The sequence below is a fragment of the Brienomyrus brachyistius genome, chromosome 11 (assembly GCF_023856365.1).
Source record: "Brienomyrus brachyistius isolate T26 chromosome 11, BBRACH_0.4, whole genome shotgun sequence".
Classification (NCBI taxonomy): Eukaryota; Metazoa; Chordata; class Actinopteri; order Osteoglossiformes; family Mormyridae; genus Brienomyrus; species Brienomyrus brachyistius.
This window is the reverse complement of record NC_064543.1, coordinates 6,337,442-6,350,658: the sequence shown is the minus strand read 5'-3', so window position 1 is coordinate 6,350,658 and position 13,217 is coordinate 6,337,442. Positions and strand designations below refer to the sequence as shown.

The 13,217-nt window shown below is 45.2% G+C and overlaps 1 protein-coding gene across 8 annotated transcripts in view; it reads left to right on the top strand.

The window, feature by feature from the left end:
• The first annotated feature begins 2,534 nt into the window (after positions 1-2,534).
• Positions 2,535-13,217, top strand: part of lrrk1 (leucine-rich repeat kinase 1) — a 31,407-nt gene continuing 20,724 nt past the window's right edge. The window contains exons 1-6 of one of the 8 annotated variants that reach the window (XM_049030861.1): positions 2,535-2,684; positions 4,074-4,197; positions 7,430-7,577; positions 10,220-10,371; positions 12,729-12,900; positions 12,974-13,153. In XM_049030861.1, coding sequence (XP_048886818.1) covers positions 10,231-10,371; positions 12,729-12,900; positions 12,974-13,153 — 493 coding nt within the window. In that variant the 5' untranslated portion in view covers positions 2,535-2,684; positions 4,074-4,197; positions 7,430-7,577; positions 10,220-10,230. The other 7 variants (XM_049030855.1, XM_049030860.1, XM_049030857.1 and 4 more) reach the window with 7 other exon arrangements.

Below are 13,217 nucleotides of genomic sequence, written 5' to 3'. Positions count from 1 at the left end.
AACATAATACTAGTATTAATAATTAGTTATCAAGGTCACCATGTTCTGTATGTATTTGATGTACGAGCAACAGCCAGTAATCCCATTGAAATGTACATTACTTGGCTGATTGTCTATAAATAGGAGCTGGTATGACATGGAAGCTGGTTGGCTGCATTATTTAATAAAATATTCACCAATCTCTGTGCTCTAAGCTGGCATTTAAAACAAGGGGGCAGGTTTGATTTCAACATTTTTTGGAACCAAATCATCCCTGAACCCCCTCACCCCCCCAAACACACATGGTACTCCCACATTTTTGGTAGGGACGTGTCCATACCGTCCAAACCCAAATCTACACCCCTTGATTTAAAGAGAGTGAGTACAAACTGAAATCACTTTATGAGTTTTTCACATGAACAAAACTTTTTATACAAATCTGATCCGTAAAAAGCAGCTGTGGCTGACGTTCAGAGATCTGATTCAGTTCTGTATGCAATTTGATGGTCTGCCGGGTCAAAGTTCTCTTGACATGAATCGACAGTGAGACTAATGAATGGAGCAGGTCGTGAGTAGAGATGCTAATTACGCAGATGTTAGAAAACTCAACAACTCACAAGCACAGCACATGTAAATAGTAGGTAATCATTCTGAAAGATGAACCTAAACACGGAAACGGTCCTTCTTGGGTTTGGTGCCCAAAGACCCAGTGACAGATTTGCAATGGCAGCCAGTAGGCGCGCATGACGCATTAACGGTAAATACAATGCTGACAGAGAGATCGACCACTTCTCACGTTAAATCACACTGCAGGAGGTTCACATGCCTGTAACAGTAGTCATTTGAAACAAAGTCATCTCTTCATTAGTGATTATTAATGCCGCCTTTGGCTTGCTCACTGGGGGCTTTGGGTGAGGATGCTGTAAAGCGCTTTGAGACAATGTAATGTTGTGATAATGCGCTATACAAAAATAAATTTGTTGTTGTTGTTGTATTAATAGGTGACTTCAGTCCAAAAAAACAAAACAGGTCTTTCAAGATTTAGCGCGTGGTCATGCTGGCACTCACCATAGCATGAGAAGAATGTTTTGAGGAGGCCCTCGAGCAGTAGAGCGAAGAGTATGAAGGCCAGCAGGCTGTAGAGTGAGGTGCATACCTGTGGAGGTAGGATGCAGAAGCTTTGCAGGGCAGTCCCTCTGCAGGCCATTATCTGCATTACAGGGCAAAGGAGAAGCAGAGCTAACTGCAACAGCATGGAGACTGCAGACAAAACCTCCAGGTGGCTCTGGATGACTAGAACAGATCTGGGAGGGATCGGTGCTCGGGTATGCCTGGTCAACCTGAGCTGGGTGTCTCATGTTTGAAAAGCCTGAAGCACCAACGACTCCAGGTAACATTGCATGACGTGCCCAAGCATAGCATCAGAAGATATATTACTGTAACACATGCAGGCAAGTTGATACATTATATTGTAATTGGTCTAGAGTGCAACATGCGAATCACTGAACCGCTACAGAACATCACTGAGCTTCTCTGTGATTTATAAATCATTATTACTAATGAAATAGGTGTTTCAGGAAATTGCAGTAGTCTGATATTCACGGCCATGTGGCTGCCAAAACCTCCCAAATGATATTTATGCACCAACCCTAATTGCTACTACAATCTAACACTTTGACGCTTCATTTCCATATTTAGCCCCTAATGTGTTATTTTTCCTCACTTGCACATTAGCTACTGCTAAATTAAAATAAATGCGAAATATGTGTCTTTCGCATGTTCGTATGCTTACGCCGTCGAGGTCTCAGCCTGTATATTGGCGCCATGAAGAAAACGCCTTTGTCATTTTAACTAACAAATGTACTTCCCTTTTGAAAAAGGCCCTAATCTAGACCATTTGAGTGTCATTTCCATATTAAAACTATTCTTGTGTAATGAAGCTGCCTTCTGCATAAGCCGCCTTCATTACAAACCATAGCCAGAAAACACCCGTTGTTTGCCTTTATCTCCTGCCCTGTAGATAGTATTGCTTTTGATAAGTAGTTTTTGTTTGTTCAGTGTCAGGTGAATGTTTAAGTACAACACACCCAACCCGACCATCCTTGCATAAGTTCTAAAACTCACCTGATCTCACGTGTTAAAATAAAGAACTTAATACAAAATTGTTAATTACTTCTTTCAAAAATATAACATAAGAACGGCTTGAAAACCACGCACACGACTAACTGTTGAACGATGATTGACAGTAAAAGTCATTTTTGAATTTGCATGAGACGTGCAGAGCCGTCCTGTAAATTATAATAAGGGTGACCATATTTTGCTTTGCAAAGTCAGGACGCACATCGCGCGTCAAAGCAACGCAAATATGCACCCACAAAAGTATACTGACTGTAGAAAGCAAATGTCAATATGAACCAAAGCGTAATCCCCGACAAAAAAGAAGACAAGTCCGGTTAAATAATAATAATAATAATAGTAGTAGTAGTATTGGTGGTAGTAAACACATTTCTACGGCCACTATAGTTGGTTAATGCTGAAATCGCTGGAAGTCGCATATGTTGCTTTAAATGTGGGCGTCACTCGAAAAGAACGTTTGATTTTAGGATTTCGGCTGTTTGGAGTTTAGTGTTGGTAATGCACACATCTTCTTTGCACCAGGATTATACACAATGTAATTAATTGTGAATCGCTTCGGCGCAACTTCGGTAAGTGTCACATGGGGCATAAAAAACAACAAACTACTTGGGAACTTTTAGCAGTAGAAGAGCAGCACCTTTTTTCCGTACCTGTCAGTCAGATAGACACATTAAGTATAGTTATTAGGCCTATTACAATACGTCAGTACTGTTCACCTGCAGGGGGTAAACAATGGCGTAGGAGACTTTCTGATTCGAGGAACCAATTTAAATACAAAGGTCTGTTTACTGGTGACGAATGAAGCAGAATTAAATATTGGGGGGGCGGCATTCCGCCCTGGTCCCTCACGGTTCCTCCTGCGTCTTGCGCCGCCAGTAAGTAGATGCGCTTCTGCAGACCACGCTGACTGGCTGTAAGTGATTTCTAGGATTGAGGAAGTGGCTGCTTTTTCGGAGCGTAGCTCCGTCCCCATGTCGCCACCGCGAAAGCCCGTATTTACCGTGGAAATTAGCTGTTTGCGCCCGCTTTCGTCTCACCAGAGCAGCTAGAGTCGTGCCGTTAGCGCGGCGCGAGCGACCGGATCGGCGGTGGGTAAGACGTCACGGCTCGCGCTGGTCCCGATTCACACTTTTTTTTTCTTCTGAGGGGCACCGGCGCCTCTTTTTTCCTGTTTTTATCTCTGCGTTTTCCTACGTAGAAGTGAAAAGAACAATAAAATATAGGCGCAATAGTTTTGAATGTTAAAATCTGCGGACATTTAGTATGTCTGAGCCCCGGCTGGCCGTATACCTTCGTCGGTCTCTAACCGTGAGGACTCCGTTGAACAATTAATGCTCTCGTTAATGATTTAATAATGCCATTTATTCGTCCGTTTGAGGTTCGTGTGAAACTGCCACGGTGAATAAACGTTTAAAATGCTAAAACTCGTAACACCGATGTAACTCAGTAAAACGTCTCTTATAGCATACATCTCATGTTTAGGCACTAAAAGGAAGTGGAGACTACGAAATTTATTATACGCTTCATTATATGTTTTATAAAAAAAAATTCAGCTTTAGGACATTTTGAGTTTGTTTTGTAATGGTTCGTACTTTTAGAAACATTTGTATGTAAGTGTTTAAGGCACTTAAACACTTACATACTAGTGTAGGTGTAGGAGGAGCAGAATGGTTGCCGTCTTTGGCCGTGAACGACGGTCTTTTTCGGGGACTTTACGCGTTATTAAGACATCCAAACCCTCCCAGTACGGTGTTACAGTATGAAGCTGTCAGCGAAGGCGTGGGCTTTGTGTGTTTATTAAAGTTATATTTGAAAGTGTCTCGTTAGACGTATAAATGTGTTATAATTTATTGGAGAATGGAGTGGCATGCCCTGTAGCAAATAATTTATTCATAAGATGCTTGTTCATGTGTGTTTTTTTTCTGTAATGATTTGTTTGGCTGATCGTTTTGCTTCAGGTCTACCCTGCTATGGTCTCCTAGTGAAGCACCTGGTTCTGCTTCGCCTCTCCTTGCGGGTGAAGCTGGTGGACCATGTATTGGTCTGTTGGAGACACTGTTAAAGACATGGAAGAACAAGATGGTGAGAGAACAACCTTTGAGCATTTATGTCAGTGTTCGAATGTATATTTTATATCACATGATCACATGATGCAGTTTTCCCATCTTGCAGTTTTTGGTATTTTTTTGTGCAATTAGTATAATTAATTCAGTCTAATGTACAGTGCTTGCCTTTGTGTGATGGCACTTTATAAGACACTTTTGTTCGTTACACAAGGCTCAAGACAGTGTGACAAAATTTTATAATTAGGCACACTATTGCAAATACGCCCCACATTTTTTAAAACCTCAATTTTATATCACGTGAAACAGCCAGAGAGCAAGAATTCTGTGTGCGTGTGCGTGTGCGTGTGCGTGTGCGTGTGCGTGTGTGTGTGTGTGTGTGTGTACGTGTGCGTAGCCAAGATATGGTGCTTTCCCACCACATTTTTTTTTCTGGAACCAGGAACTTCTGTTAGGAACTCGATTGCTGTTCCCTGGGGGAACTGCTGGTTTGGGGCTACATTGCTGACTGGTTGACAAAACCTGGAAGTGCATGGAAAGGACAGTAAAGTAGTAGAGGAAAAACTGAGATGATGGGTCATCATCCATTATTTTTGGGTGACAGTGTAGTTTCCTATGAATTATGTGTGAAGTTTAAGCTGTGAGCTTTTTGCGTCTCCCACGCGTATTTAACATAATGGTCCTAGTACTAGTTGTGTGGTGGGAAAGCGACGCGTGAAAGTGACCAGGAACTACAGAAGTTCCCGATCTTGATGGGCCAGGTTCCTAAATTTTGGTGGGAAAGTGCCTCGTGAAACAGTCAAGCACAACAGCTGTTCAAAACGTAATCTATGCAAGGACAGATGCAGCTGACCACATACCTTATGGTTACCTTTTGTAAATGCATTATTTCATGTTTTATATTTTAAAAAGCAACGCTTAGCATAACGATTTTCTCTTAACCACAGCTTTGTGACTTTTTCCTTTAAAGTAAAACATAACATCTTTATTTTTGGATTTGTTGCATAGCATGTCAGTTTAAGTGGTGCACTTAAATTTTGTACTGGTCCTCCTAAAATTTTCAGTAAGGAGCACCAGTGCTACTAGTGGAAAAAGTCACTTCAGATTAGGGCTGAACGGTAAAAAAAATACCAATAATTAACGCAATATAATTTTCCTCAACATCGATGTGCCGAATACTGGATGAAAGTTCGATATGTTTTCAGACTCGGTATGTCGTTGGCGACAGGTTTTGCATCTGCTTGTCAGGACCGACAATGGAGCACAAGTGCAGGCACAGCCATAAAAACACAAACAGGGGATTTATGGAACAAATGTAATAGGGCAGGCAGGCAAAAGACAACACAGTCAAACTCACAGGGAGAGCAGATAAGTCCAAAGCAAACCAAATGCGAAATGCAAGTCCACAGAGAAATTCTGTCCAAGAAATCCATCCATCCACCTTCTGAAATCACTTATCCTGTTCAGGGTTGCGGAGGGTCCAGAGCCTATCCCAGAGGCTATGGGCTTAAGGCAGGGAACAACCCAGGATGGGGTGCCAAGCCATCGCAGGGCCTCAAGAAATCCACACAACAATAATCCACAGAGAATTCAGAAATGCTAGGAAGAACCTGTTCAACTTTTTCAGATTTGTAAAATATGAAATGGATTGGATTTGTAACGTAAATCTACGCCATTGAATGCTAATTCCACTAGCATTTGATGCTGATATAAGATTCTCAGTGACCTGCTAGCGGAAATTAGCACGTAGTAAATCATGATGTAAACGGTTTGAATGGTAAACACCTCTTCGGTTTTTACGTCATTATCGTTGCTCTCCAAACCTGGCAATCCATTTACCGAGCCGACCGTTCTGCAGTAGAAAACCCAAGCTGGAATCATGCCGTTTCACCATGTAATTAGTCTCTTCCTGCTGTGCGACTTGGGTATGTGTTGGTTAATGTATGCTGGTGGAAAAGCACCATTAAAGTTCACTTTAGCAAATATGTGGTGCTATTCGGCAAAGGTCTGTTATAGCGGTGAATGAAGTGGGAGGATGTATGGGTTTGTACGTGGGCTGAATTCCTCAGGTCTGTGCTACAATGCCTTTTGTGTATTGGAGCAATGGATTCTAAATTCTGGGCAGCCTTCGGATGTGTACAAATAGGAGACTGATTAAGGTAGAACATGCTTTTTTTTTCTTTTCTCTTGACCTTCAGTGGAGAATTAAATACCAGCTTTAAAAGCAGTACTATACTATTGTCATTCATTTGTACCAAAAGTTCAATTCAACTCTTTCTGGGTTGAGTTTCTGATTTTAGAAAATGATGTAATGATGTTGATCGTGACCAGCAAGGACTTTTGATCATTTGAAACTAGATGCATGGTGTGGGCCCTAAAATCTTAGGTTTTACTAGTTGTTGGTGTGCAGGAAATAGCAACTGGCGAATGAGATAATAATAGAACCAAGAACTGAAACGCGTTGATACACTGGCGTGCAGGCCACCATGACATCACCCCTCCCCCCCCCCCCCCTCCGTGGAGACGATTAACCTTGGCTCCACACGTCAGGCCTGGGCCTCCAGCCCAGAGTATTCAAGCAGGAGATGCAGCCTCTGTCGTCCGCCATGTTCAGATAATTTCCTGAAGCTCTGACTGTGGAATCGGCTCTATGTGCGATGAACAATGATGTCCAGTGTCGTCACTGTAGTGCTGTGAAAAAGGACATGTATATTTGTGTTTAGTTTCAGTTGCCAGCTAGTGGCAGGACTTGTGGAAATTCTGTGCGGTGTTAACTTTGTAAATTCCAGAAGGACAATGAGGAAGGCAGGCATGAATGTAAAATGACCAAGAAGTTACTGGGTAAATGAAGGGGATTGTGCAGCTCTATGTGTGTGTTTGTGCTGTTAGGAAAGCCGTCCTGAGCGTGTGCGCTGTGTTAGCAGAGCCGTCCTTAGTGTGTGCTGAGTAAAAGGGCTCTTCATCAGCTCTGGACGCAACAGAATGAGATGACTGTGCCTGGCTCTGAGCCGTGCTCCTGCTGTCTAGCAAGGCGCAGACCAGCCCCGGAGGTCACTCCCGGTGACAACGTGCTCCCGTTACTCCCCTCCCCCACCGTAACACTCCTGTGAGTGTCGGGGAAGATTGGATTTCGGTGTAATGGACGGCTGGTGTGCGTGGGCCCGCCTTGCGCTGCCGGAGAGCTCATCCGATAAACTAAGAGCCCACCCCCTCCGTGCGCTACATGCCCGCCCTCTCCCTGATTCCCACAGAGATCAGACACCGTGTCCTTGGTAGGCGGTGGTACAGTCCGACAGGCAGGCGAACAAGCGAGCGGGTGAGCGAGACGGTCTGCAGCCCTCGCAGGTGCAATGCGGGCGAGGCGAGCATTGCAGGAGGAGTCAGGGGCAGTATGATAAGGTACGTTTGAGACGGGGATTCAGCACCCTGTATGAGCTGCAGGGATTCACCGATCCCAAACATTTGGCAAAGGTGCTTGGGGCTGTGAGCGTTTCAGTACAACAGACACTGTGCTAAATGGGATGGATGTTTTTGATGTGTCCTCTTCTGACTCGTTAGGATAAATTTGGTGGGAGAACATTGATGTTATAATTTTATGTAGTTTTGCTTGGCTTTCAGCAGATCCTGAACATACAAACACACATGCTCGTGCACTTCTGGCAACTGAATATGACCCTTAATAGTCAGATGCTTCGTTTTTTGCAAATTTTAAGTTCGATGCTACTTTGTTCGGGGACGAATCGGGAATTCCGGTGTCTCAGGAACACATTGAAGGTTGTGTCACATGAGTGAACTGGAACTCCACTGCCCCTACTAGTCAGTAACGCTAAGCTGGATTGTGCGGTTGTACCTTTGACCAAAGGATTTACTTGTCGTTGTGCTTTTTTCAGCTAGATTATATTTTTCTTGTTCAGTTTACAGATGCATTGCTGGTAGTATAAATGTGCCTTTTAATTTAGTGAGATGGGGGAATAATGTGAGTGTCTGGCATGCTCACACGCTGCATTTCTGTGCAGAGTCTCTGTGTAAACACTATCGCCCCATCCTCCGGCTCTGATGCTGGATCATTGGTCTGTTTGCGTCTTATATTGGCCTGTTACTGGGACATCCGTCTGCATCTTTAGATGTATATTTAATTCACAGTAGTTTGGAAATGGCATGTAGAATTCTGAGACCCTGATCAGCTGTCATGAGATGGGAGGGGATATGTTTTATTTAAACCTTTATTTAACCTGGCAAGTCATGAAGAACGATTTATTTACAATGGCAGCCTGGCAAAAGGGAAAGCCTGTTGAAGAACAAAATAAAATGAAAAAAGATAGAAAAAAATGGATGGGGAGGTTGGAATGATGACTGTCGGGAACCGGCTTGATGCACCGTGTGTCAATTTCTAAAATGTTTACATGGGGCTGGGATCAGGCCACCCAGGGTAACGTCATTTCTCAAGATCAAGGATCGCTACTGTTCCCCAGAGAGGAAGAGGAGAAGGGAGAAGAGGCTTCACACTATTGACACAGACAAATAATGCTGTGTTACCATGCTGCAGCTGAGAAAGGCCGCTACATCTCACTCGGGGATGTCGGAGGTGCAGGGTAGAGCACGCTCACTTTGACAAAGACTCATTTTTGGCGCATTTATAATAGTTACTTATCAGTGATAAAGACAAAAGCAGTCTGTTAGAGTACCAGATTTATGTATTCTTTATAGTAAATTCATGGCTTTAACTAAGTAAATTATTAATTGCTTCTGGTGGTAGATAAAAAAAACTGTCTGTGATACATCCCTTGTTGTTGGCATGGTAATAAAAGTCAGCATAACTAATAATTTCTGTGTTTGAGTTTGATTAGGGGGTTTGAAACAGTGAAGCGATTTGTTAAGATGCAGACCGTTAACTGAAATGTTTCTGCTTGAGTTTGGTGTGGCAGAGGTTGCATGTAAACACTTGCGTGATTGGCCAGGTTTTGTGCTCGTGGCAATTTGGGGGAAGAGGGAGGTGTCTAACCACAATGGGGTTGGACGCGAGGCTCCACACTCTGTCAATTTGCCCTTCAACCCTGGCAGCTCGAAGGCCATCGATGCGAGACAGGACCCCCCCCCTTCTAATGGTTATGGCCTCCCAGGAATTCTCAGGTCTCCTGTCTGACTCAGCCTCTTAATTATTCATACTGGCCTTCATATTAAGCCTTCGGGGAGGGGGATTTTACCCCCCCCCCCCAAAGATTCCCCTATTCCATTAGTTTGCTGGAAGTGTACAGCTGTGGACTTTCTAGTTGGTATAATGAAACACACAGTCTGTAATGTTCCGAGGTCCTAGAAAGAAGGTCCTTAGAACCAGAACATGATTTTTCTTGAATGTATGGCTTCCTCACCATCTCGCATGAGCGATAGAGCACAGCTGGCTGGCTAATCGCTATGTAGGGTGATAAATACTTTTATCTGTGGAGAATTACTCCCAGCTGTGACTTACTGTGCTGGTGAGTTGGATGGGTGGAGTTTCATTAAGCAGGTTTTGTTTAAGGCACGCACCCCTGATCAGAGATGTACGGATTCTTCTGGGACTCCGCAAGTCAGTTTAATTTCCCTGTATCAGTGTCTGTAATTTTGGAGGTGGGGAAATGGCGATGTCACCTTACATGCAGAACGATAATATCACCTTGAGTCCGGCAGCTAAATATACCAGATTTTGTCATGTGGGCTGCAGATCGCAAACAAATTTTATGCGTCTGTTCTGTGGGACCGGTTCAGCAGTTACGACTTCCCATGTTCCTGCTGTCACGCTATGCACACGGAGCTCTGTTATTGAGAGGAACCGGAGTGATTAGCGGTCCCCGCGTCCCAGATGGAGAGAGACACCCCCCTCCGCCTGTCCGGTGTTAGCGTCACTCCCGGGCAGGAGTCTCCAGGGTGCTCCTTCCAAGCCCTGACCTAGTTCTGAGGCTCTGCGGGCCAGGTAGCTGAATGTGAAGCACATTATTTGAGTTTTACTCACGCAAGGGCTGGTGTGGGGGTGGGGGGTGGCTGGGTGTTTTCTTTCTGTCCAGGCGCCACAGGGATGGGAGGCAAGCAATCTTTCCTCAGCCACTCGCCGACCCTGGAGAACATCCAGGCAGCTTATGCAGCTGGGGACAACGGGAAGGCCCAGGAGCTGATCAGGATTTCTTGCTCGGAAAGCACAGGAGGCAGGCTGGAAAAGGTAAGGGGGGTATCATTCTCACTGCTCGAGATTATGGGGGGGTGGGGGGAGGGGTTAAAAGGAGCCATAAAAGGAGCACCGCTGCTGAACTGCAGAGGCTAACAGCTTGTATTTAGCATAGCTGAACCGTTTCGGTTTCACGGCCGGGGATTTGGCCCTGCCAACACAATCACCTTCCTACATCTTAATCTCCAGCCCTGGAATGTGGATCCCAGCTAAGGCTAAGGCCTGGCATCGTAGTGATTAGCTGGAAGGCGCGGCTGGCGGTAATGGGCGCGAGCTGCTTGCAGAGCGCCACTGGGGGGCAGGGGTGGTCTGATTCTGAAAACAACATGGCTGGGAAGTAGAGGGTCTGGCCGGCAGCTCGCAGGGAAATGAGAGAGAATAGCAACACCGGGCTGCCGCTGTGCCGGTCTCCGTAGCGATGGCGGGTTTTTGCACTGTCCCTAAGGGGTGCATGCCGGCCCCCGTCCCCTCTGACGAGGGACCAGCTGTGCTGCTTTTCCCTCCTTTATAGTATATTGCGCTCCCTGCCTGAGGAAGTGAGCGGTCCTGAAGCCAGAACTGTTAGGAACTGTGCTGTGGCTCTAAGCGTACGTCGCATCTCCAACTGTGCGTCTGCAGTGGCTGTGCTACAGCTGCTTACCCTTCCCGCGTTCAGACGTTGGATCGTGAGCTGGGTTTGTTTACCTCCTGAATGGGTCTGTTGTTTCGAAATCCGTGACTTGAGTCTCTTGCTGTGTTCGGTGAGTGAGTGGGGTTTTGCTTGTACAGGGAGTGCAAATTGTGAATTAAATCAATGAGACAATCTGTATGAAAAAATTCTTAATGTCATGTAACAGAACAATATTGCACATAATGTAGATATGGTATAGATATTGTAGTAAGCCTTGGAGGTAAAATAACACCCATCCCCCTCCCTCCCTCAAAAGAGAGAAATCAAACCTCGCATCTTTCATGCAATAAAGAACAACGTATGCTGATGTTGGAAGCCCTTGTTACCTCATGCTTTTGTACAGTATGGCTGACAGCTGTATGACTACCTGGTGGAGAAGGGTTATGTTCCTGGGGGTTTATTTCAGCAAACCAAGTTGCACCAAATAACAGATTTGAGAAATAATGTCTTTTATTATTAAGACATTAATAAACGGGAAACGGGCCAAGAACAAAGACCTTTCTGTGTGGTGACCTTCCATCTCCGTGGCTGATGGTAAAGTGTTGCGTATGATTGCGGCCATGTTGTACGCTCATCAAAGGATCTTTGAAGGAGGGCCACACTGAATGTACCAGAAAGCCCCCTTCCCCTGTCAGACTCTAAGTGGATTCAAAAGTAGAGGAAAGGTCAATGGCAGCATCTATGGTGTTTGCAATTAGATTAGCGACGAGTGATGATGTAGTGTAGCAATGCATTATGGACTCGCCATCATCCTCCTGGGCCTAGTCGCGTCTGTTAAGGCAGGCAGATGTACATGTTGACAGCACTGCATCTGACTGCTGCTGTCTTGGTATGATTGAGACGCTTTCCATGTTTATCGATGAGAGTAATAATCTAAGATGACCTTGAACAGAGCTCGTCGGTGCGACAGAAAACAATGCGATGTAATTGTCCCAGAACAATGTCGACTCTCATGCATGGAGGAAGTGACCCATGGCATTTACATGGAGAGAGTGATTAATCAGTGTTTTTTTTTTTTTTCTCCACATTCCCCCCCCCGGGCATTTCACAAAGAGAAATCCTTGTTTCAATTTCATCTTATTTTGAAGAAGTTAGATCTGGAAAACCAACTTGAGCATTGATTTAAATTTTGTGGTGTGGTGGGTGGCGGGGATGGGGGGAGTACAACAAATATTCTAGTGTTATAAGTTCTAGTAGGAAGTGTGTCAGACTGATCTTCTGCATGTTTTCATTTTTAATTTGCTGCCTCTCACCACTGATCTGTTAACTGTCTGTGATCTTAAAAGGTCTCTTTCAATTTCAGTTTAATATACAAATGTGTTTCTTATGCATAATTAAGAATGTGGTTGAGTGGATAAGTATAACACTGCAGCCTAGGTTGTAACCTTTTAAAGGATCAAACTTTTAAGTTAAACATTAATGCCTGGCACTTAGCCCAAGTGGTGTGTGATAGTGCCTCCTAGTGTATATTATGGGTCATTACAGTTATTGTCATACAAGACATAGTCCAAATCTTCCTTTTTGGCCCCTTTTCATAATGGGTTTTTCAGGCACTTTTCCGATATTTATGTATTTTGTTAGCATTTTTATATTCATACATGTCTTTTCATATTCCATCTAATGTGTCTGTCTGCCTGTCTCTCACTCTTCCTTCTCCCCACTCGTCTGACTGTGGCTCTAGCACGACCTCTTGTGTGTGGCAGCCAAGCATGGTGACAGAGAGAGCGTGCACTACCTGGTGAAGGAGGCCAAGGTGCCCGTTCCCCGCGAGCCGTTGGAGGACAGCCCTGCCATCCTGGCCGCCCACTTCGGGCACCATCTTGTGGTGCGGGAGCTGCTGGAGGCTTTGCCAGGTGGGCTGCCCTGACGTGGGGCTGGGGAGGAGGATGAGAGGTGACCCCTAACCGCATGGGAATTCCCCCACAGTGCCGTGCGTGCAGAGGGACCTGCTGAGCTGGATGCTGACCACAGCTTGTGAGCAGGGCCACCTGGAGGTGGTGAAGCTGCTGGTATATGGTTACCAGGCCGACCCGGAGGGCTGCGCCATCCGCAGCAACGAGTTCGCCGTCATCACCGGCCTGCCGCTGTACGCGGCCGCTCGTGCAGGTCAGTGGGGCCTCACCTGTCCCGGCTTGCAGATTTATGGGCGAATCAGCTCAGGCTGTCTGAG